Genomic DNA, 24,895 nt, shown 5'->3' on the forward strand with positions numbered 1-24,895 from the left:
GTGTAATTTTTCTGATTAAAGGTTGGTTCAATTTGTTTTGAAATTTTTATATTTTTGTCAAAAGTTCAAAGTAAATACTTTGTCAAAATTTTAAGAAAATTAAACGAGCCAAGTTAATTTTAGTTCAGGTGTTAGGTACCACCTTAACTAGAATAATTATAGCAAATTTATATTGTTAATGATTATATTATCACTGAAAGTATGCTTAACATATCTAATAACGAACACTTAAATAACAATGTTTGGGAAAAAATAAAGTTCACAATAAATCTAACATTAAAATAAAGAAGTGGACACAAGTTATACAAAATCAATTATCTGGTTGTAAGATAAGTCTGATAATGAGGGGTGACCTTTAAACTGTAAATTCAGAAATTATTGTTAATTTGTCATTTTGGACTTTTAAAATGGCGATTCCAATTTTTGTGATATTGAGGAAAATCCTGTTCCAATTCATATAAAAAACTTCTAAATGTGAGTTTAAATTATTGCGACTATAACCCTGTCACATTTTTCCCAATTATAAAAACCTCCCAATAATTTCTGAATATACAATCTCAAGATAGGTTCTCTTGTTTGAGGCATTGTATAACAACTTCTTTCAGAACTGGTAACACAATTTTTTTCAAAGGCTGAACATATAAAATGTTCTCAACATGTTGAAACTAGTAGCTGTTTGTCCCTAGTATTTTGCGACACCCTATCATACCTCCACCATTGCCCTCCCATTATATCTCATCCTACTATTTACTGAAGTATAACTTACAATGATAATCTGTGTTCAGAATGGGCACTGTTGAAAAATAAAATAAAATGACTTTGTTAAAACTAGTCTACAGAAAACACAACATATACAAAACTCAATTGTGCAACAAATTACAGCTAAATTTTCAAAATATGTAAAAGTACACAGAAATTAACTTTGCTTGTTTGCTAGGTTGACTCTAAGTTCTTTAAAATAAGTTATCAAAATATAATCTATTTTTGGATATATACATCAACAAGTCTTCAGATTAGCTGAAAGTTATTTGTCCATAAGCTCATAGACATAATTTTGTAATGTGATTGTAATGTCATCAGCTTTTTTTCATGATTTACTCCCAAAAATGGAATTTAGAATAAAGGGGCTTCATTATAAATGGCATTACTTGGATAAAGTCACAGGATTCCTAAATCTTACAGAAAGTCATTCATTAGATCAGCAAACATCCTTAACAAAGCTTTTAATAATTCCATTGTTCATTTAACAAACAAGCAAACTTGAATTCACAGTAATTTGTACACAATCTGATCTTAAACTGTAAACACTACAAGAAAGTTATTCACACACATTCAAACTTGCAAAATGCATATTTTATGTATTTATCAAAACATTTTGACAATAATACAACAAGTCTAACAAAAAGTGATTTCTATGTTGTTAACACTACTAAACAGCCAACATAAAAAAGTTATGGAACAACAAAACTGAAGCAAATTCTGATTGGTTGCAATTTTCTCATTCATGATCACATGCTCTAATGAAATCCAAAACAACCATTATACTCAGTCATCTGCAAAATACATGCAAATGATATAAAACGAGTCATAAGATGCTAAATTGATGATAAAATAAATTAAATGTATAACAACAGCATTGGTATTTGTTTCCCTATAAAAGACAGTGTGTCAATACCTTTACCTAATTACCTCTCTTTGTTCAATTACAAAAGCCACAATCATATGTACATGCATTATTACAAAGATCCTATATAAGAATTAGAAAGCCAACCTGATCAAATGAAATCTGATCATTAGAGTGTTACTTACACTGAAGCTGATTTATGATACCGATTCTTTATACACTACTGTATTTCTGATTTTTTATACTTACTTGAAGAGGGCTGTGGCATATCACCAGCATTCACTCTTGGTGTACTACTGTACTGCATATTGTATTGGGTCCTAGGGAACCCTGGTCTGGGATGACCTTGAGACTGGTTGTCCTGAGACATACCATTAGGGAGGGCTGTTACCATAGCAACTGCTGAAAACATAATTCAAACTATTTTTGCTATCTATGATCTATAAACAATTCAAATATATAAACTCAGTACAAAATAATCATAAAATATATGTAAAAATTTATTCATTGTTCACTTAAATAATGGCTTATTAAAGATCTTAAATTCCTACTTTTCAAAAATATTTTGTCAAACCTCTATTCAATATGTCTACACCTTTTCTTTAACTTAGATATTTAAAACATAGATAACTCATAAAACAAGGTCTGTGTTGGGAAATATAAAAGATACCTTTTATAATATAGACATACTCTAATTTTAACTGGACGGTAGGCAGTCTTTATTGATATTCTATAGTATTTCTTTCTTTATTGCAATGTTACACCACTTCTTCAGGTTAGGGTGAAGGTTGGCACCTGTTAAAATGTTTAAACCTGCAGCATTTGTTTGCACCTGTTCTTATTCAGGAACCATTTGTTCAGTGGTGATTGTTTGTTGATGTGGTTCATAAGTTTTTCTTGTTTCTCTTTTTTCTTATAGATTAGACCCTTGATTTTCCCATTTGAATGGTTTTACAGAGTCATTTTTTGAAGCCCTTTATAACTCTCTGTTTGGTGTGAGCAAAGGCTCCATGCTAGAGAGCTTACTAAAACCTACAATGGTTCTTTATTTTTCTTATTGTGACTTGGATTGAGAGCTGTCTCATTGATACTTATACCACATCTTCTTTCATTTATTTAATCAAATAACAGCAGTGTCACATTTCGTGCCCTCTTTTCTTTTATGAAAATTGAATACTAACGTTCCCTCTGTGGACCTTGTGTGTCCACTGATATAGATAGCTTGGATGGTTTAGATCTCATCATTCCTTGTGAACGACGAGGGAAACTGTCTTCACCGCAATAATATACATCGGAATCTGAAAAAAAATATAAATCTCAAATTGTAAATCTCCCTTTTATACAATTATCAGTGTTAAATATGATCTTAACCAGTTCTAAAATAAACATGTAATTCTGCTACCTAAAAGACTCCATGTTGAAGACCGTATTTTGACCTATAATGGCTTAATTCTGCAAATTGTGACTTGGATGGAGAGTTGTCTCATACACATCTTCCTATATCTATATTTTGATGTCATAACACCAGTATTTTTGTGATTATCAATCAGACCACAGAGTTTACATTTGTAAAATAGAGACACACTGATGAAAAAAAAAATTGTTTTGGGTTGCTCATAATTTTTTCAATTTTTTCAACTCTTGATTGTTAAGTTATACTCTAAAATACTATGAAGTATTAGCTTTGTTCGTTATTGAAGACCAAATGGTGACCTAATGTTGTTAATTTCTCTGTTGTTTTGTCTCTCATGGGGAGTATTCACATTGGCAATCATAACACATTTTCAATCTTACCTTTTAAAATTTTTAGAAGTACATAAACTTTGCATCTGTTCAGTAATTTAACAATTACACATTACTTACTAGATTTGTCTATATCAGGTCTGTATGGTGGCAGATTATCGTCAATGGATTTAGAATCCTGAGAATTCCGTCTCAGTGTACTCATTGTCAACATGGAGTCACTACGGTCAGGTTTGTTCAAACTCTTTAATTCCATTGGATCATGGTGTATCCATAGATCTGGAGGTTTTAAATCTTTTTGTCCTGGTTTTTTACTGGGAGACTGGGTTCCTTGAGGCCTTTAATGAAATTACATTATATATTAAATCATAGTAGTGTGATTTATGTAGAAGTGGTGGGTTTAAATAATCTTTATATTTTCAAGAAAGGCCAAGTTTCTTTTAATACAATAAAATTAGATCAACAAATCAAAAATTTTAATACAAGGAAAGTTGTGAAAAATTAATAGAATATCATATTTTCTATTACTCTGTTTTTTTATTATTGCGAAAAATGTGACAGGGTTATTATCGCAATAATTTAAAATCACTTTTATATGGATTTAACAGGATTTTTTCTCAATATCACAAATTTCAAATCAGATTTTAGTCTATTATGATGAAATCGCAGTGATAAATGCACGCAATAATTTCTTATATAGTATACTGCAGTTAGCAAATAGTGTTGACAAGACAGTAAGGAACTAAAATTTTGTAAAACTTAGTAGCTTAATGCCAAAATATTTTTGCTTCATTGCAGAGTGCTTCTGAAAAATACAGGTGAGGCCAATAAATGGAGTCTGACCACAATTACCATCTAGAACAATACCATTGAACACTTACGGTCTTTTCCCTCTTTCTCCATAATCTCTCCTCCTACAGAAAACAATAGCAACCACAATGATCACAACACAGAACACAGCTCCAACCACTGAAGCTATAATTATGATGATAATGTTGGTGGACAGTCCCCCTACTTTATCCTTCCCTTCATCTGCTTTATTTGGTTCCTGGCCTTCTGGTTGTACAGGAGCTGCAAATTATGATTAATATTGACTGTTAATGCTAAATATTTTTTCAGTTTAGACTGTTAATGCTAGAAATGTTTACAATAAAGACTAAATGCTAGAAATTATTAAAATTCAGACTGTTAATACAAAAAAAAGTTAAAAAATTAAAAATGTTAATGCGAGAAATGTTTAAAAATTAAGACTGTTAAAGCTAGAATGTTTTTAAAAACTGACAATGTATATATTACAAAAAGGATACAAAAAGCTTGGCGTTGGTGTTGACTTCCTTTTTTTTTTTTTTTTTTTATTGCCTCCTAAATACTTTCTTCGACACATGGTGCTAATGGGAGTTGTAAGTTGTAAGTTAAATACTTTCTTCATCTTTTTAAAATTTCACCGACAAGCTGTATAAATCTTTTCTCTTAATAAAAATGTCAAGTGTAAAAGATAACTGCAATGACCCCAAGACCTTTTATGACAATAGTTTTCACTGTTCCAAAAATTAATTGACGTATGTTATAAAATGTGTTCAGAGATCTGTTACAACCAGCGCAGTAATTTAAGAATAGGATTCACTTTTAGGGGGGGGGGGGAGGGGGGGGGCGGCGGCGGGGGGTAGTTGGAAGGCAGTTTTTTGTCAGCACCCGCCACCCAGACAATTGTAATTGAGAAAATTATTGTGCATTATAGTGTGAAAAGTTGCTCTGATACCCATCACCCATGTATTATTAATACAATGTGCATTCCAACCCCCCCTACATTTTTTTCTGGAATAGCCCTTAAAGGAAGAGGTCTTTCAAGTCCACAAAAATTATTACATACACTAGTATTGTCAACTTACGAAAATAATCTTTTGGCGGAAAATTGTCTGTATTGAACTTATTTTCAAAATCTGGTGGGTATTCTGGGTTAATCTTTCCACCACCGGTACCATCAGCTGAAAACGTAGAGAATACACCATGTTTAATTTACCCATTGCAAATATAAGAACTTGAAATTGTTTTGTGAGAAGTAAAATTAAAAGTATGCCATGTAAAGGTTTGGATCCGCCTTATGATTTTAATATTTTCTAAAACAGGTCAAAATACTACAAATTTATATATAATAAAAGTTGTGACATTGATCTAGTTTCCTTGTAAAAAATTCTGAAACAAATTCAATTTAATTATTTAATCAATATTTTTATACTCCTGTCTTTGTGAGTTGAGCTAAGAATAAATTGTTACTTACATTTTGGTGTTTTATAAATAACAGTAGGTGAGATAGGTCCATATCCTTTACTATTTCGAGTCTGCATTTTGAAATAATATGTTGTGTCAGGGGTCAGACCTTTGATGGTCGTGGTCAACCTTTCCCCTGGCAGTACACCTTCTACGACCCAGTCTACATCCTCCAAGTTAGGATCGGTGGTGTAAAATATCAGGTATCCTGTAATCTGACCATTAGGGGTGATGGGTGGTTGCCAATTTAGTCTCACAGCCTTAGGGTTCTTTTCAATGCTAATTGTTGTCAAGTCTCGAGGAGCTGATCCTGGCCCTATAAATAAAACACAAAGTTATGTTTACAGAGGAATAGAATGCTGGTAAAAAGTAAAATCAGAAAAATACTGTGAGGAAAATCCAATACCAAAAGTCCCTAATCAAGTGGCAAAATTAATTACTCAAACACATCAAAAGACAGGGTAACAACTATTATATCCTAACTTGACACAGGCATTTTCTTACATAGAAAATGGTGGATTGAACCTGGTTTTATAACTAGCTAAACCTCTCACTTGTATGTCAGTAATTATAGTATAAGCCTTCATCAATTGAATGAATAATTTTTTTTGCCTATTTTATACTCATTTTTTTTAACCATTTTTCTGTAGTATTAGTCTTTTTTTTTTAATTCTGTAAACCCTATCTAGAACCTCATAACATTGTGGTCACTTATAGATATAAATTATCCAAAAGGTTTCCTTACCAGCTTCCTCTGTTGTGTTGAGAACACTCATACTCCAGGTACTCTGTCTTCGACCTTTGATGACCTTGACACTGAACTCATACTTTGTGTAAGGCTTTAAATTATCTATGTGACAGTTCAGTCCTGTTGAGTTGACATCTCTATTACGACGACCTGAGCCCTGTAATGGTGTGTATCGGACAGTATAGAATCTGTTATCTGTGTTCCGCTGACTACTTCCAAGTGATGTGTCTGTCCATGTTAACAGCACGGTAGAGGATGACAAAACAATGGTCTTTAATCCAACAGGTGGCATCATTGGTGTCAAATGCTCAACAACTACAACAGAGAATGGAAATGTTTACTTAATAATCATTAAATTTTCATAATAGTCTGACAAAAATGGACATTACAGACATTCCCAAGAAGTTTTGATATTTTACAAGAAAACAAATCTAATGGCAAAAAAAACCTAGAGGCTCTAAAGAGCCTGTGTCGCTCACCTTGGTATATGTAAATATTAAACAAAGGAAGCAGATGGATTCATGACAAAATTGTGTTTTGGTGATGGTGATGTGTTTGTAAATCTTACTTTACTAAACAGTCTTGCTGCTTACAATTATCTCTATCTATAATGAACTTGGCCCAGTAGTATCAGTGGAAATGTTAATAAAAATTTACAAATTTTATGAAAATTGTTAAAAATTGACTACAAAGGGCAATAACTCCTTAGGGGGTCAATTGACCATTTCGGTGATGTTGACTTATTTGTAAATCTTACTTTATTATGTTATTGCTGTTTCAGTTTATCTTTATCTATAATAATATTCAAGATAATAACCAAAAACAGCAAAATTTTCTTAAAATTACCGATTCATGGGCAGCAACCCAACAACGGGTTGTCAGATTCATCTGAAAATTACAGGGCAGATAGACATGATAGATAGTGATCTAATAATCAAATTAAGCCCTTGTCAGATTTGCTCTAAATGCTTTGGTTTTTGAGTTATAAGCCAAAAACTGCATTTTACCCCTATGTTCTATTTTTAGCCGTGGTGGCCATCTTGGTTGGTTGACCGGGTCAAGCCACACATTTTTTAAACTAGATACCCCAAAAATGATTGTTGCCAAGTTTGGATTAATTTGGCCCAGTAGTTTCAGAGGAGAAGATTTTTGTAAAAGATAACTAAGATTTACGAAAAATGGTTAAAAATTGACTATAAAGGGCAATAACTCCTAAAGGGGTCAATTGACCATTTCAGTCATGTTGACTTATTTGTAAATCTTACTTTGCTGAACATTATTGCTGTTTACAGTTTATCTTTATCTATAATAATATTCAAAATAATAACCAAAAACAGCAAAATTTCCTTAAAATTACCAATTCAGGGGCAGCAACCCAACAACGGGTTGTCCGATTTATCTGAAAATTTCAGGGCAGATAGATGTTGACCTGATAAACAATTATAATCCTGTCAGATTTGCTCTAAATGCTTTGGTTTTTGAGTTATAAGCTAAAAACTGCATTTTACCCCTACGTTCTATTTTTAGCCATGGCGGCCATCTTGCTTGGTTGACCGGGTCACGCCACATATTTTTTAAACTAGATACCCCAATGATGATTGTGGCTAAGTTTGGTTTAATTTGGCCCAGTAGTTTCAGAGGAGAAGATTTTTGTAAAAGCTAACGACGACGGACGACGCGACGCCGGACGCCAAGTGATGGGAAAAGCTCACCTGGCCCTTTGGGCCACGTGAGCTAAAAAGAGTGATTATAGTATGTCAAAAGTTGAATTGTCTAAAATTGCTATAAGTTCTATGGTGAAAGTATTACTATTTTGATGTGATATTTTATTTTGCATTACAGATTGCCAAAAAATATTAGCCATATATATATCTCTCATTTTGCCCAGATTGACATTATCTTGTTATTGATTCTGAAGATTTTTTAAACAACATTTTTTTTGTGAACTACTGACTGCTTAAGTACAGTATTTTCTGGTTTTATATATACAAATTTTTTTTAATTTGCAAAAGATCAGGCTTCCTTTGTGCACTTGCTCTATGAACATTGATTTGACAGTGGCAGCTACATGTAAAACTAGAGGCTCTAAAGAGCCTGTGTCGCTCACCTTGGTCTATGTGAATATTAAACAAAGGAAGCAGATTGAAAATTGACTACAAAGGTCAATAACTCCTACAGGGGTCAATTGACCATTTCGTTCATGTTGACTTATTTGTAGATCTTACTTTGCTGAACATTATTGCTGTTTACAGTTTACCTATATCTATAATAATATTCAATATAAAACAGCAAAATTTCCTTAAAATTACCAATTCAGGGGCCGCAACCTAAAAACAGGTTGTCCAATTCATCTGAAAATTTCAGGGCAGATAGATCTTGACCTGATTAACAATTTTACTTCATGTCAGATTTTCTCTAAATTATTTGGTTTTTGAGTTATAAGCCAAAAACTGCATTTTACCCCTATGTTCTATTTTTAGCCGTGGCGGCCATCTTGGTTTGATGGCCAGGTCATCGGACACATTTTTTAAACAAGAAACCCCAAAGATGATTGTGGCCAAGTTTGGACCAATTTGGCACAGCAGTTTCAGAGAAGAAGATTTTAGTAAAAGATATATAAAATTTACGAAAAATGGTTAAAAATTGACTTTAAAGGGCAATAACTCCTAAAGAGGTCAACTGACCATTTTGGTCATCTTGACTTATTTGTAACTCTGACCTTGCTGAACATTATTGCTGTTTACAGTTTACCTATATCTATAATAATATTCAATATAATAACCAAAAACAGCAAAATTTCCTTAAAATTACCAATTCAGGGGCCGCAACCCCAAAACAGGTTGTCCAATTCATCTGAAAATTTCAGGGCAGATAGATCTTCACCTGATTAACAATTTTACCCAATGTCAGATTTGCTCTAAATGCTTTGGTTTTTGAGTTATAAGCCAAAAACTGCATTTTACCCCTATGTTCTATTTATAGCCATGGCGGTCATCTTGGTTAGTTGGCGGGGTCACCGGACACAATTTTTAAACTAGATACCCAAATGATGATTGTGGCCAAGTTTCAAATAATTTGGCCCAGCAGTTTCAGAGGAGAAGATTTTTCTAAAAAATTACTAAGATTTACGAAAAATGGTTAAAAATTGACTATAAAGGGCAATAACTCCTAAAGTGGTCAACTGATCATTTTGGTCATGTTGACTTATTTGTAGATCTTACTTTGCTAAACATTATTGCTTTTACAGTTTATCTCTATCTGAAATAATATTCAAGATAATAACCAAAAACAACAAAATTTCCTTAAAATTACCAATTCAGGGGCAGCAACCTAACAACGGAATGTCAGATTCATCTGAAAATTTCAGGGCAGATAGATCTTAACCTGATTAACATTATTACCCCATGTCAGATTTGCCCTAAATGCTTTGGTTTTTGAGTTATAAGCCAAAAACTGCATTTTACCCCTATGTTCTATTTATAGCCATGGCGGCCATCTTGGTTAGTTGGCGGGGTCACCGGACACAATTTTTAAACTAGATACCCCAATGATGATTGTGGCCAAGTTTGGTTAAATTTGGCCCAGTAGTTTCAGAGGAGAAGATTTTTGTAAAAGTTAACGCCGGACGCAGGACGACGACGACGACGGACGACGACGACGGACGCCGGACGCCAAGTGATGAGAAAAGCTCACTTGGCCCTTCGGGCCAGGTGAGCTAATAAATGAATCCATAGGTAATACCTTCTGCTTCACTGGTTTTAGCCGTCTGATATTTTGGGGGCCCATCTCCTTTCTTGTTATAAGCTCTTACTGTAATTACATACTCAGCATTGGGTTCTAAAAATAGAATACAAACTTAATTAGTAACTGATTTTTCAATTCATTTTCTAATTATCTTTTTCTTTTCTACAGGGCAGGTAATGAATCTTCCTTTCATTATATCACATTTTACAAATTTTTCATTAAAACTTTATTTGCTTTATTTACTGATCAGTGCTGGTTAATTATAAAGCAAAGATTGTGTATATTAACAACTGATAATATATCAAACTTTGGATGAGGCTAAATTCATGGCTTTGAAAAAATAAAACATGTCTAAAATCAGAAATATTTAAGTGCATAAATTTATCAAAGGGATTTTTCATGAATTGAGAAAAATCTAAGATTAATAATTGCCATTTGAGGAAAAACTGCATACCGATATATGTATCAGATATCAGAATTCAAGTTAGTATTATTACAATACTATATCCAGTTGTCTTATTCACTTTAATAAAATCTTCAATTATACTGAATTGACAGTACCATTAAATATGTACTACCAAATAAGTGGAAATAAACCACAAAAAAAAACCTATAAATTTCAGAAAGAAATTCTGGTTAATCAATAGAAGGTTTTTTCAGAGGACTAAGAAATTTCCCAAAGTTAAAGCTTTTGTTTTATCTAATAACTGAAAGTTTGTTGGGTATAACTAAATTCTATAAAGTAATGCTTAATGTTTGATATTTAGGGAGAGTGATAGGTGCCAGCAAACATGTTAAACCCCACCACATTCTGTATGTGCTTGTGCCAAGTCTGAAGCCTGTAAGTTTCCTTTGTTGTAATACTGTTTATCATTTTGTAGAAAACTTTTGCCATTAGTTTTCTAGTCTTTAATTGTTTTACATTTGTCCTTTCGCAGCCTTTTAAAGCTTATTATGTGGCACTGGTTTTGCTCATTTTTTAAGTCAGTTTGTAGACCAATATATTTTGTTAGTTCTACGTCAATTGGTCTCTGGTGGAAACTGACTGTGCAAGGGCTGTATAGCCAGTCAAGGTCATTGAAAACTTCAATCATCAACTGGTGCAAAGTCGTCTCTCTCATTGGAAATCATACCACGTATTATTTGTTGTTCTACTGTGGATTCATTAATATTCGTTGGATACCAATTTTCATTGCTTTCGTGAGAACAGGAGATCCACGAATTTAAATGTTCAATGAAATACACCTTTTCTAAAGGATTGTATGCAAACTTTCCCAAAACCACAAATTTATATATCCACGAAAATGCAAGTTTTCTTCAATCCACGAAAAATTGGTACCCACAAAAATAAATGAATCCACAGTATTTCTATGACAAATATGATATGTTTATCTACACTAATGACAGTAAAATATTACCTAGACTTTCTATAGTGAATACATTAACATCAGGTCCCAAGACTTCCATGTAAACATCAGCTATTCCTTTACCATACCCCAGTGTGTATCCTCTCACCATGATCTTAGATTCTGGCTCTGGAGCTGTCCAGGATACTCTGATCGACGTGGCATAAGATGTCACTCGTAACTTTCTGGGTGTTGTTGGTACCACAGATTCTGTAAAAAAGTATTACATTTATGAAAATATTTTCCAAAAAATTCATATCAGAAAAGTATTGACAAATCTAGTTTGATATGAAATCTAATGGTAAACACATCCTGTTTTAGAAGGATATTTGTCTTCTAGTCCTTTCATGTTGAAGGCAATTTTTTAATATCTATTTCTAGCTTGATCTCGACCATGTAAATAGACCCGGAGTGCCTGGAGAAAACCATGACATTCGAAAGGAAAACTGACTATCCTAGTCAATCAAGATTAGAGTCAAGTGCACCCAAACGAGTGGGCTTTGAACTCACAACCTCAGTGTTGACTGGCGAGTGATAACAGTAGTAACTACTGAGACCAATCTAATATTTATTTAGTAAAGCAGAAATTTGCTCAAAGGTCAATGAAATTCTCTCAGAATTCAGAACAGGATTTATTTTTATATATAAATATCTTACCATCCAAATCATCTCTAAACGTTGTAGCCCTCAGCTTATTTGTATAGGGTCCTGTACCATTGACATTGATAGGAGCTATTTTAACCTGGTACTGGGTGTTCTTCTCCAGATTGACTAGAGCATACAGACGACGATTTCCATCAGTGGTAACAGTCCGACTTCTCATGTCAGTCTTTTTCTTGAACCTGATCTTATAGCCTGTGATGAGACCATTTCTTGTTTCTTCTGGTGGTGGCTCCCATCTCAATATTAAACTCTAAATACATGGAGACAGATTTATTATGGTGATTAATGAATGACAGTTACATTTATTAAATCTTAACTTTCAAAATGTGGTAATTTGAAATAAAATTTAATTTTAAAATATGAATGATGAGTTTCAAATTCCAAAATTCATATTAATTTTATTATTTGCAATAAATTTTTACTTGAATTTTTTTTATATTCACATCTTTTTTCTATTGTATTATTTTTTAATTATCTCGATGTAATTCTTTTTTTTATTGCAATCTATAAAATTGCTACATCTTAAAAGGCTTAACATATAAGAAGAACAAGAAATATAACCTAACTTACCGTGGCACTAGCTGCCTCTAGTGTGACATTCTGTGGGATGTCACTGGGACGGTCAGATAATGTTCTGGCCTCAATCTCATCTGACCGTCCACCTTCGCCGTTCTCATTAAAAGCTACTACACTGATGCTGTACTCCTTAAAAGTCTTCAGACCCTGTAGCATGTGGTTGGTTTTTATAATCTGTAAAGATAATACAAATACTGTATGTATGTTTCTTACTGAGAGTAAATCCCAAGGTCTCAATTGGGGTCTTCTTTTTTGTATTTTTTTGTCTTTTTAGGCCTTTATTCTCTATTCTTTTTTTCTATACTTAATTGTTAAAACTCTAAATTGGCATCAAAATTAGAAAGATCATATAATAGGGAACATGTGTACCAAGTTTCAAGTTGATTAAGACTTCAACTTTATCAAAAACATTAACCTGAAGCAGGACAGATGAACAGACAAACAGACCAAAAAACATGACCCTTGGTGGGACATACAAATGTATCAACATGCCATTCAGATACTTATTTTTTTTATTTCTCTAAAAACAGTATAAATATCACAATTATCAGAACTTGCATTTTGATTTTTTTTTATTGCATCATAAATGCAAGCATTTCAATCATTCTAGTATTAGTGGAGCTAGGTGAAACTGCGGTATATAAAAAGACTGAACGTGTTAATTTTTTTTTCTTTACTTATATATCCCCATTCCTCTAAGACACAAAATAATTCAATTTATAAAAAAGAAGATGTGGTATGATTGCCAATGAGACAACTATCCACAAAAGACCAAAATGACACAAACATTAACAACTATAGATCACAGTACGGCCATCAACAATGAGCAAAGCCCACACCAAGGAGTTGATAAAATCTTATGATGAAGATCAATAGAACAAAATAGATGCGTCATTAAATTTTAATGGATAATAGCTTAGTGCAACTGACTTATACATGTTACAAACACTTCAAGCAAAAATAAATAAAAGTTGCATAATGTGTCACTGTAACAGTAGAAAATAATACTCATGGGATTTCACGGTATAGTACGATACAAACATAATAGTATTAACAGTGCTAATTTTACTGCAACAGATGTGCATCTAAACAATTAATGTCTCTTCAGTGAAACTTGAGGCGAAAAATATTTGTAAAACAAAAGAGCTGATAGTTTTTAAAAACCAAAAGATTAAAACATCATCAAGGTATCGTATGGGTATTCATTGTACAGGGAATTGTAAAAACAAAGATTATATTTATATGTACAGTTTGGGAAATATTTCCTGAAAGTCATCAGATCATGAAAATTAAAATAAGTTCTAAAAGTCAAAGCCTACATACTCTTACTAAAATCATCTGTTTTTAGTGATTAGAAGCAAATAATTGTGTATAATTTCAAAATATTTGGTTTAGGCAAACTTAAGTTAAAGAATGGAAACAAAATATTCATCAATTTTCCATTTATAAACGGGCATATCTCTAGAACCATTAAAGTAACACCAGCCAAATTGGTTGAGGCAAACTAAAGTTGAACAAAAACAACTTTAGAATGTACAGACAGATGTATAGAAGGACAAGGGCAAAACTTAATGCCCTCTCTGTTACAGCCAGGGCATAAAAATACAAGAAGCTAAGAAACCTACCTCAATTCTATGTTCCTGTGCATCTCCTTTCATATAATACAAGAAGCTCAGAGACTTACCTCAATTCTATGTTCCTGTGCATCTCCTTTCATATAATACATCAGTTTATATTTGGTTATTTTTCCTTTGGGTTGGACTGGTTCATCCCACGACACACGAATGGACTCTGGACTCTTTGCTTCCGCTCGGACATTAGTTGGAGGTGTAGGTACATCAACTGAAAATAATACAATTGGCTTTGTCATTTTGGACTTTGGACATATTTTTATTTTGGAAGCTCATTTTCAAGCTTTAGTTGTGTCAATCGAACCAAATCTTTTGCATGATAATGAAATCCTTGAAAGTATTGAAAACTAGAATAAAATGGGCCTTTTTTCAATAAATCTGGCAGGAACTATTGTTTTACTTCCATCAATTTAAGGAGAATGGGAACATTCACATCAAAGCCTAATTAATACTGCAATTTAGAATTTTGAAAAAGTTCAACAAGATTTTTTTTACATATAACTTACTACCTTATCTGAAATTTCTTTTATACTCAGAAGCAATCCATTTAATTTTTCTACTGATATCAAAATTTGGCAAGACCATTTCTGGGATCTCTTTAAATGGTAGGCAAATAATTCATGTATTAAAGGATAAAATTTTCATAGTAAAATCATCACTCAAATGTAGAAATAATATACTGAGTGCCAATGAAAACGCAACACTTGGTTTTTCAAAAATAAAATTTATATAAGAAATGATATTCTTTCAAAATAAATTGCTCTTGAAAATTAACAATTCTAACGATAGATCGATATCAAACAAAAATGTTTCATTGTCATCTTTCAGACGCTATAGGTAAACGAAATATCCAATGTCGAATCATCAACTCACAGTCCTAACAAAACATGTTACAACCCCGTTGTGCAGCGCAATCCCGACAGCGCCGTGAAACTAATCATCCCGGACGTTTAATGTGATCTCGAAGAATGTTGTTCCACTTGTCCCGCATATCAAACTCAAGTTGACTTTATGATATTGGTGGTGTTTTTCATCGTCTAAAACATGTCCAATCTGATGCAAAATTTGCACGATCGGACCAAAATCGGGTGAAACACATGACTTTTGGCCAAGTTGGTGTCAAATGTCTATGTAACCACCACTGATGGTTTTTGGTACACAATGAATGATTTTTGGTCTACAGAATTCAATATTTACGCCTTACGGTCGTTTAGATGTCACTAAGGAAAGACTTTGGTGCTCTTAAACAATTTCTGCGCAAATAATGCTTTACTGAAATTGCTCCAAAGGATCTACCGTGGCCACCATTGAACTCTCGTGACCTTTGTACACCCATCAGAGTCAGTATCGAATATGTTTAAGACCAAATGTATCGGTCAGGCTGAGCGTTTCTTGCTTTTTGTACCCCGGGATGTCGCTTATCATTAAATGATTCATTTTGGTTGAATTTGTGGATGATTTAGGTTATTGTAGAGGCTACAACTTCAGTCTTCTCGTAATTGTATGCAGTGAAAGGCTTCATTGTGTCATGCCCAAAACTGCATGTTGCTGGTTGTCAGAAAGTCCTGGCATTTACTCAAGATGTTTATTGCAGTTTCCTAACAATAAGGGTGGGAAAATTCATGACATAAGCCAAGCTTTAAATGACAAAATCGTGAAAATGGTGCGTATGTTGAAAAGCGGTGAACTCGGTTTATGTCCGTTCAAAATAACCCTTACTTCGCATTTGTTCCAAAAAACACTCAACCGTAAAGTTGTCGTCAATTGTCCTAAAAGTCATTTTAAACCAACTATACAAAGTTCTAATATAAATAAAATAAAAATTACAAGATTTTTTTGAAAAACAAAAGTGTTGCGTTTTCATTGGCACTCAGTAAATAATTCTTTGTCCAGGAATAGATTTCCAAGCTGTGTTTAACAAAACCTTCTGCAGTTCTTGGTCCTCAATGAACATCAAATTCGTAGTTTTCTTCAGCTTCTAACCTTTTCCTCAATGCTCTTTAACTTTGTATTTACTTGGCCTTTCAACTTTTAATATTTGAGAGTGACTGCACGATAAGTCTATATTAGAATAATTTCATTTTGGATGTAAAGTGTCTTCTGCTTGGCTGACATTGTTTTGTTTATCAGCTCATAGACACAATTTTGACATGTGACTTCATCGACATATTTTCATAGTTTACTACGGTTTAAATTGGAATTTAGAATTAAATCATAAGAAATGTCTGTAATATTTTTTCTGTCTATTCCAAATAACATAAAAATGTGGTGCACACTTGTAGTGGGTTATTCAGTGTGCACCGTATTTTTGATGTTATTCCTTCATAGACCAGAAAAAATATTACAGTCATTCCTTAAATAACACATGCGTCTGCCTCTCTTGTGTACAAAATTATAAGTCTGGTAACTTTGATAAATTTTATGTAGTGCATAGTTTTGTAATGAATAAGATTTTCAGATATATCCATAGAGATTGAAGAACTACTATATACAGCCATTTACTATCACAATTTGCTTTTAAATCATATACATATCATGCTTTTATTATTAATGAATACACAGTAGTGTCTTTAAAACTATAATAGAATTTGAAATTCTGCTGCAGACTCTCTCGAGGAAGATCATTTGTTTTATCAGATGAAATGAACTCTACATTTTTATCATGGAATCAAACTATACATTACTATCCAACATTGGCAAAAATTAGATTGAAATGGCGGTGAAAGGTTATTTGTGTGCCACATGTTTTTAGTTCATAATTCAAATGGTATTGTTTCAAAGATCATTATTTATTGTATTCTATGCAAATTCGTAAAATTGATCATGTAAGCTATTTTTTTATTTTTGTGAAATCGCAATTTTATTTCCAGTTTGTTAATGCACATGCTCCCTCCCTTTACAGCTTTCATTACAGTGTTTTATGCAACATGACAATTTATTTAACTAATTATTACTACATTGTACTATGGACCTCCTGTCCTAAGTAAGGAACAAGGTAAAAGTTGTTGTCGTTTGTTGATGTGATTGATAAGTATTTCTTGTTTCTTGTTTTTTTATATAGATCAGACTGTTTAAATGGTTTACACTAGTCATTTTAGGGGCCGTAAATAGCTTGCTGTATAGTGTAAGACAAGGTTTACGAATTGTGACTTGGATGGAGATTTGTCTCATTAGCACTCATACCACATCTTTTTATATGCAGCCATTGACAATCAAGACATTAAATAAATCTTTATGATTGGTGAATTTTCGAGTCAAGAGTTCTTTAAAGACACTAGCCATAATTTACACGAAGATTCTATAAACTTACTGTCTCTTTCAGTGGTAATGGAGAGCCTAGCAAAACTGGGACTCGGTCCATTGTTGTTATAGGTCCTGATCCTGAACTCGTAACTGGTATCTGGTTTCAGATGTTGGATGTTGGCTTCATTCAGTGTGGTGTTTAACACTCTCTCCCTAAAATGACAAAGAATACAATTTTTTACTTTTTTTGTACTTTATTTGGCTTTTTAACTATTTTAACTTTTTAAAATCAATCACTACTTATGAGTCTGTAATAGGCAAAACCTGAATCTGGTGTAAACAATTTAAGTCTGGTATCTATAAGATTCTGTCAATTATATGAAATTGAAATGTGCTATGCGGTTTTATATATTTGACACATATCATCAACTTTCAACAGTATTTTTACATCCAGTGTATCTAGTTTGATATTTTGACTAGGTTTTAAGATAGATAAAAGAACCATGAAACTGAAAGAAAGGATAACAGAACCCATACCTGCCAACTGTCACTATTTGCGGGGGATTTCCTCCATGGAGGCTGTCAAATTGAAACTTTTGAAGAGCAATTATGTTCACAATTTTAACAAAACAATTAATTTTACAATGAATTGCGGCTTATAAAAGTATGGAGAAGCCAAAAAACAACATTACACTGTATTTGTTGGCCCCCTTGATGTTTTTTTAGGAATATGGCAGCCATCTTGCACGCAATACCCCCATGGGCATTTTGAAAACTTGGCAGGTATGAAAACCATGAAACTAAAAGTAAAGATAGAGAACCATGAAACTGAAAGTAAAGAAACCTCTACCTACTGCTTCCATTGTATACAAATAAAATGTACTTTACTGATTAAACAATGTAAGCATGGTAGCTGCAATAAGTTACATTTCAACACATACAGATCCCCATAAATAATTTTAAATCTAAACAATTTCTCCCAAATTTATGAACTTTTGTAATTCTAGAATCTCTCACCTGGCATATAAAACCCTAACTGTTACTACTTCAAACTTCTAAGACTGGGTTAATTACAATCTTCCTCCAATAAATTATGTTTTTGATTTACAGAGGTCATTAAAGGTCAGGTTTTATTGTACAAGATATGTATCTTTCAATTTTTTCTCTTAATCTCCTGCCACTTGATACAATGCTTCAATATTCCCCTGCCATGAATTTTATTGCAAATAAATGTAATGTTTTCTTAAACAGTAGATGAAAATGATAGATACCACTAATAAAACCACTAAAACACAAAAAAATAGGAATACAAACAATGAAAAAATCTCTAATCTCTCAACACTTTCAAACTTTAAATTACATCTTAATCTGAAATTTACTTGATAGAAAAACAACAAAGTCCCACTTGTAAAACACAGAAGTGACTTATCAACACTGATTTGTATCAGTATATTTATGATGACACAGTGCTTAGTAAAAAGTGGCAGAAATGCTTAATGTTCAGCAATTTATTCAATGAACTAATTTGTAAAAGTGGGTATGTTAAAGGACAATTATTAGCCAAAGTGTAACCTCTAAGATGCACTTAAGCTTGTGAAGTGTCTTCTAAGTTTTTTTTAGGGGTAGTGATGGCAAAAACAGAAATTACCAAGTTCTTCTAAATACTGTAAATTCAGAAATTATTACCATGTTTTTATTGATGCAAAAAATGCAGCAGTTTCAGGATTCAATTATAATCCTAGCACTTATAGTTAAAATAAAGATTTTCCTTTATACCAAATCCTGCAAACACATTGAATAGACTTTGGACTTATGGCTGTGGTCAAGGAATAGCAATAACAAATACACTCAATTTGATTTTCTTGCTGTGTTGAAGACCAAAAATTAGTGTAAATTTTCAGAGATTTTCATTTACGTTTTGCAAATGTTTGTATACAGGCCACAACTGTGTTTTACTTCATTGAAAATTGAGACTCATGGTTGCACTAAACCGACAAAAATAATGAACTACAAAGATAGATGGATGGATAGATTGGTTTGTAAAAATAAGAATTTAAGATGTCTACTTTGGGTAAATTGCTATGCTGTGTCGCTCTTTGTAGACTATAACCTTGTATCTCCTTCCATTAAAATTCATGCATTCTAAAAACATCTACAAATTTTCTTTAAAAAGTAATCATTTAAAACCTTTTCTAAAGTATTACCCCTTCACATAACTAACTAAAATTTCCCATTAGTGACTTACAGACTTAGTTTACTGTAAATTAAAAAAAAAAGTTTTTTTTTTAGGAAAAAAATCAAAACAGCCAGACTGAAAAATTAGTGACGTACAGAATAAGTTTACTGTAAATTGAAAAACAAGTTTTTTTAGGAAAAAAATTAAAGCAACCAGACTGAAAAATGGTACAGAAAAGATTAAAATTTTCATAAATAGCTCTTCTTAATCAATTTCAAGCCTACTGGCACAAGAAAATATCTATTAAGCCATATTATAGACTTTTATTAGATTTTAAGACAAACTAATACATCCCACAACAGACAGACTATATATTAAGACTGGAGATAATCGTTAAAATTTCCAAAATAAATGATCAGTCTTTTGACATGCTGATAACAATAGTCAAACTGCTAAAAAGTAATACATATTTCTTCCAAATTCTAGACATTGAAATATTTATCATTTCACAAGATGCATGTTACTTTCAGATTCTACTTAGTGAAATATACATCATTTAGATTATATACATGTTCCTTTCACATTCTAGTCAGTGAATTACCGGGATATATATCATTTTTCACCTTTCAAATTCTAGTTGGTAAAATATATATCATTTGATTAGATACATGTCTCTTCCAAATTCTAGTAGGTAAATATACTGTAAACCAACTTATTTTCGCGGATACTTTATTTCCCGTTTTACCCTTTCTTGACCACTTCGCGGCTATTTAATTTCGCGATTATCTTATTAACTTGATGAAGTTTATTAAGGAAAGATCAATAATTGACATATTCCCGACAATTTATATTTGCGTTATTTTCCTACTCGTGAAAATAAATCGCTCGTGAAAATAAGTTGGTTTACAGTACATCAATTCATTAAATACATGTTCCTTCGAAATTCTAGTCAGTGAAATATTTATCATTTCATAAGATGCATGTTACTTTCAGATTCTACTCAGTGAAATATACATCATACGATAGTAAGATACATGTTACTTTCAGATTCTAGTACCTGAAAGATACATTATTTAATTATCACTAAAAGAATGTTAATTGATTTGCACATATCTATCTCTTTGTAAAGATAATTCTTGTCAAATATTATGAAAAGTTCTTTCCAATTGTAGTGGGTGAAATAGTTATCATTTCATAAGATACATGCTACTTTCAAGTTCTAGTAGGTAAATATACATCATTTTAATAAATACATGGTAACTTTCAGATTGTACTCGGTGAAATATACATCATTAGTGATACATGTTACTTTCAGATTCTAGTACCTGAAAGATACATTATTTAATTATCACTAAAAGAATGTTAATAGGTATGTATATTGATGAAATATTTATCAATTCATAAGATACATGCTACTTTCAGATTCTGCATGGTGAAATATACATCATTTAGACGTTAATTTTAGCTTCTAGTACCTGAAAGATAAATAATTTTATTCTTTCAGATTCTACTAAGTGAAATATACATCATTAGTGATACATGTTACTTTCAGATTCTAGTACCTGAAAGATACATTATTTAATTATCACTAAAAGAATGGTAATAGGTATGTATATTGATGAAATATTTATCATTTCATAAGATACATGCTACTTTCAGATTCTACTAAGTGACATATTCATCATTTGATTAGGTACATGTTACTTTCAGAGATACATTATTTAATTATCACTAAAATAATGTTATAAATAGATATACTGCACTATATGCACATATCTATCTCTTTGTAAAAATGATTCTTGTCAAATTTTATGACATGTGATGTTTGGCAATTTACTTCCTTATCAAAAAAAATAAATCAACCAGGAAGTTATATCAAGATTTCTGACAACTGCTTTTTTTCCCCAATTCCATTAATTTTTATGAAATGCACTTTGCAGCAGTTTCTAATTTATTTACAGAAAACAAAGATAAGAAATTGACAGTACATACAAACCTATTTATTTTGGTGCATTAAATTAGTGTTTCGATTTTTTTTTGTCTAATGTGTGGTGTTTTGTATCTATCTTCTTGGTTTTGGTTAATGACCCAGATTTGTTTTAGTCTATCGATTTATGATTTTTGAACATCAGTATACTATTGCTGCCTTTTATTCTGCACATGTTTTTATCTTACTGTTTTTGTACTCCCCTTCTTCTTAACCAATTTTCTACAGGTAAGATAGCTACTAAATACTGTAAACCAACTTATTTTCGCGAGCGATTTATTTTTGTGACTTTAGCGAGTAGAAAAAAAACGCGAATATAAATCATCGTGAATATGTAAAATGTTGATCTTTCCTTATCAAATACAACAGAAATTCGCAAAATTAAATAGCCGCGAAGTGGTCAAGAAAGAGAAAAACGCGAAATAAAGTATCCGCAAAAATAAGTTGGTTTACAGTAGTTAAATGTAAGCTGAGGAGTTTATTGTTTTCAATGAAAGAGAAATATAGACTTTTAATTTGAGTTAATGAATGCTTTCAGGGGACACTAACTCTAAAACCATGTAAGTGACACCACACAAATTCATATTTGATCTGTAGTTGATGGTAATATACATTCTATAGTTGAGGAAAACTAAAGTTAAAATGGTGAAACAACAATTTGGCATTTTTTTATTTTATAAAGAGACATAACTAGAGAATGACGCTATCCATATTCAAACTTAATCCCTCAGCAGTGGGGGCATAAAATTCAAAATGCACCATAATCTAACATGTCAAAATTTTCAATCTAGACATTTTGACAGCAGTTGTCTTACACTTTAATATTTAGTTTCCATTTCCTACAACTATGAATAAAAACAAATATTTGACATAAGCCTGTTTCTTTCCTGCATTTTTCTGTTTGTCTTTATCACATTTCAACATTTGAACATAAAACACAGGTGTCACAAGTTTCAAATTTGAGTTTTATTTATTTTTGAATACTTTCTTTCTGCTATGATGGACAGTGACTGACACTAAAGACAACACAGCTTCGCTCAAATTTAACCAGCTAATTATCTCTGACAAGTTAAAGTATTGAACTTTTCATTGGGGTTCAGTTTTGTTGATCTACATGATTTGAGAGTATAATTTTAATGGCAAATTTCTACAAAACAAAATTTTGAAAATCTAATTTTCTGCAGACATCCATATCAATTTTTTTTTATAATTTTTGTAAGAAAAAGTTTCATGGTAACGTTTGTGAGTATTGTATTCCCTTTAGTATTTTATAATTTGTTATCTGCGAAAACATTTTACAGCTTTTAAAAAATGAAAAAGGAAAAAATTATTTCCAGACAATCAAACTTTTAGGAAAACCTCTTGAGATTCAGTCACTTTACACTTTAATAGCCTTATTTATTTGATTTTGTTATAATCTGCCTTTTAAAAATGTCAGACAGAACTTTTGTTGTTGTTGTACAATAGGACAAAATTGATTTCTAAGATTTCTCCATTTCTTATCCTTTGTAAATTGACTCTAGTGTAAAGAATTCTATCTAAATTTTTCTCAATGCAATTGTTAGTCTCACAAATAAGACATTGTCTAGGATTTAACATGTTTAAATATTTGATAGTATTTTCTTGCCATTTGAGTGCACATGGCAACTCATTTTCTTTCTTGCCATTTGAGTGCACATGGCAACTCATTTTCTTTCTTGCCATTTGAGTGCACATGGCAACTCATTTTCTTTCTTGCTATTGGTAGATATGTAAATGTTCAATTAGTGCTTTCTTTGTGAATTCATTTTTTTTATGTGGATACCAATTTATGTAGACTCAGGAAAAATTGTAGTATTAAACAGATATATCATGTTAAGGAGGGGTATTTGCGAAAAATACCAGTAAAGAGAATGTTAAATTTGAAAAGCCGTAAGGCGAGGGAAATTCATACTCAAGACTGGTATTTTTCGCAAATACCCCTCAAGAACATGGTATATCTGTTTAATTACACCGAATGTTAATGTTCAAAAACGCATTGATGATCATGACGTTACAAGCGTCCAGTCCGATAGAGGTTTTTTTTTGCAAATACCACGGCAGAGAGGGTAAAAAATGCATATCCTTTTGGCAAATACCCCAGCGGCGTTAAAAAATGAACGTAATCATTTGATAACAGTGAATTTGATGAAAAATACACTGGCTAACAACCAATCAAAACCCAGGATTCTTACATAAGGTGTAATTATGTGGATAATTGGTTTTTGTTTTCCCAAAGTTTGTTTACAAGCATATAGAACAGTGGTAAATCCAGAACTTTTTGAAAGGGCCTACTGACTGACCTAAGGTAGGGCCTGCTTAAGTTATTCCTTAAATAATCAACAAAATTTTTCCCACAAAAGGAGGGAGTCAGGCTCTCCCCTTGTATCTCCCTGAGGAAAATGTGTAATTCGTTGAACATGTTAATTAGTTGTTAACTCAGATATTTTCAACTCCCACCCATGCATAGATGCCAACCCCCTTTTGACACAATCAGTTACAAACTATCAAATTTTCCGTATTTTTGAAAAGTTTTCAGTAATCATTCATAAACGTGCATTTACCAATAAAAATTACTGACAAGTGGTTGCAAAGTGATGTGCACGAAATTTGTCGTTTAACATGTTGTCTGTAGTATGTATTCCATTCATTTATTGTTCAGATGTTCTCGACTCCTACATTTTTGTTTTGTCAAGGAGAAGTAGAGAAAGGGGGAAAGCTACTTCATAAATGCAAGTTTGCCTCTTCGGAAGTCAGTTAGTTACTCAACAATAGGTTGATAACTCCCGAGAAACCGGAAGCATTACATTGGCGTTTTCTAAATACCGGACCAGGACTGAAAAGTAATGATAAAAATCCGTGTTTTACAAAATTGAACGGCGATGATTGGTAATCCGTAACTATTCGACTTTGACCGTAATAGCGTAGTTTTTATCGCAAAATCGGAAAAACTACGCAAAAATCGTAATGGTTGGCATCTATGCCCATGAAATCCCCAAAAATTGGTATCTAACAAACAATAATGAACTCACAATAAATGTTTTTCTCTTATACAATAATATTTTCTC

The 24,895-nt window shown here is 32.1% G+C and overlaps 1 protein-coding gene across 12 annotated transcripts in view; it reads right to left on the bottom strand.

The window, feature by feature from the left end:
* LOC134718815 (neogenin-like) overlaps positions 1-24,895 on the bottom strand; it is an 86,661-nt gene that overhangs the window by 13,835 nt on the left and 47,931 nt on the right. For 9 of the 12 annotated variants that reach the window (XM_063581556.1, XM_063581560.1, XM_063581557.1 and 6 more), the window contains exons 10-23: positions 17,714-17,859; positions 14,457-14,614; positions 12,767-12,946; positions 12,191-12,446; positions 11,546-11,743; positions 10,125-10,220; positions 6,381-6,698; positions 5,646-5,951; positions 5,257-5,352; positions 4,249-4,438; positions 3,488-3,705; positions 2,806-2,922; positions 1,874-2,026; positions 767-793 (exon numbers count right to left, since the gene is read on the bottom strand). In XM_063581556.1, the coding sequence (XP_063437626.1) occupies positions 767-793; positions 1,874-2,026; positions 2,806-2,922; positions 3,488-3,705; positions 4,249-4,438; positions 5,257-5,352; positions 5,646-5,951; positions 6,381-6,698; positions 10,125-10,220; positions 11,546-11,743; positions 12,191-12,446; positions 12,767-12,946; positions 14,457-14,614; positions 17,714-17,859 (2,459 nt within the window). The remainder of the gene's footprint in view (positions 1-766; positions 794-1,873; positions 2,027-2,805; positions 2,923-3,487; positions 3,706-4,248; positions 4,439-5,256; positions 5,353-5,645; positions 5,952-6,380; positions 6,699-10,124; positions 10,221-11,545; positions 11,744-12,190; positions 12,447-12,766; positions 12,947-14,456; positions 14,615-17,713; positions 17,860-24,895) is intronic. The other 3 variants (XM_063581562.1, XM_063581563.1, XM_063581555.1) reach the window with 2 other exon arrangements.

This window comes from Mytilus trossulus, chromosome 5 (assembly GCF_036588685.1).
Source record: "Mytilus trossulus isolate FHL-02 chromosome 5, PNRI_Mtr1.1.1.hap1, whole genome shotgun sequence".
Classification (NCBI taxonomy): domain Eukaryota; kingdom Metazoa; phylum Mollusca; class Bivalvia; order Mytilida; family Mytilidae; genus Mytilus; species Mytilus trossulus.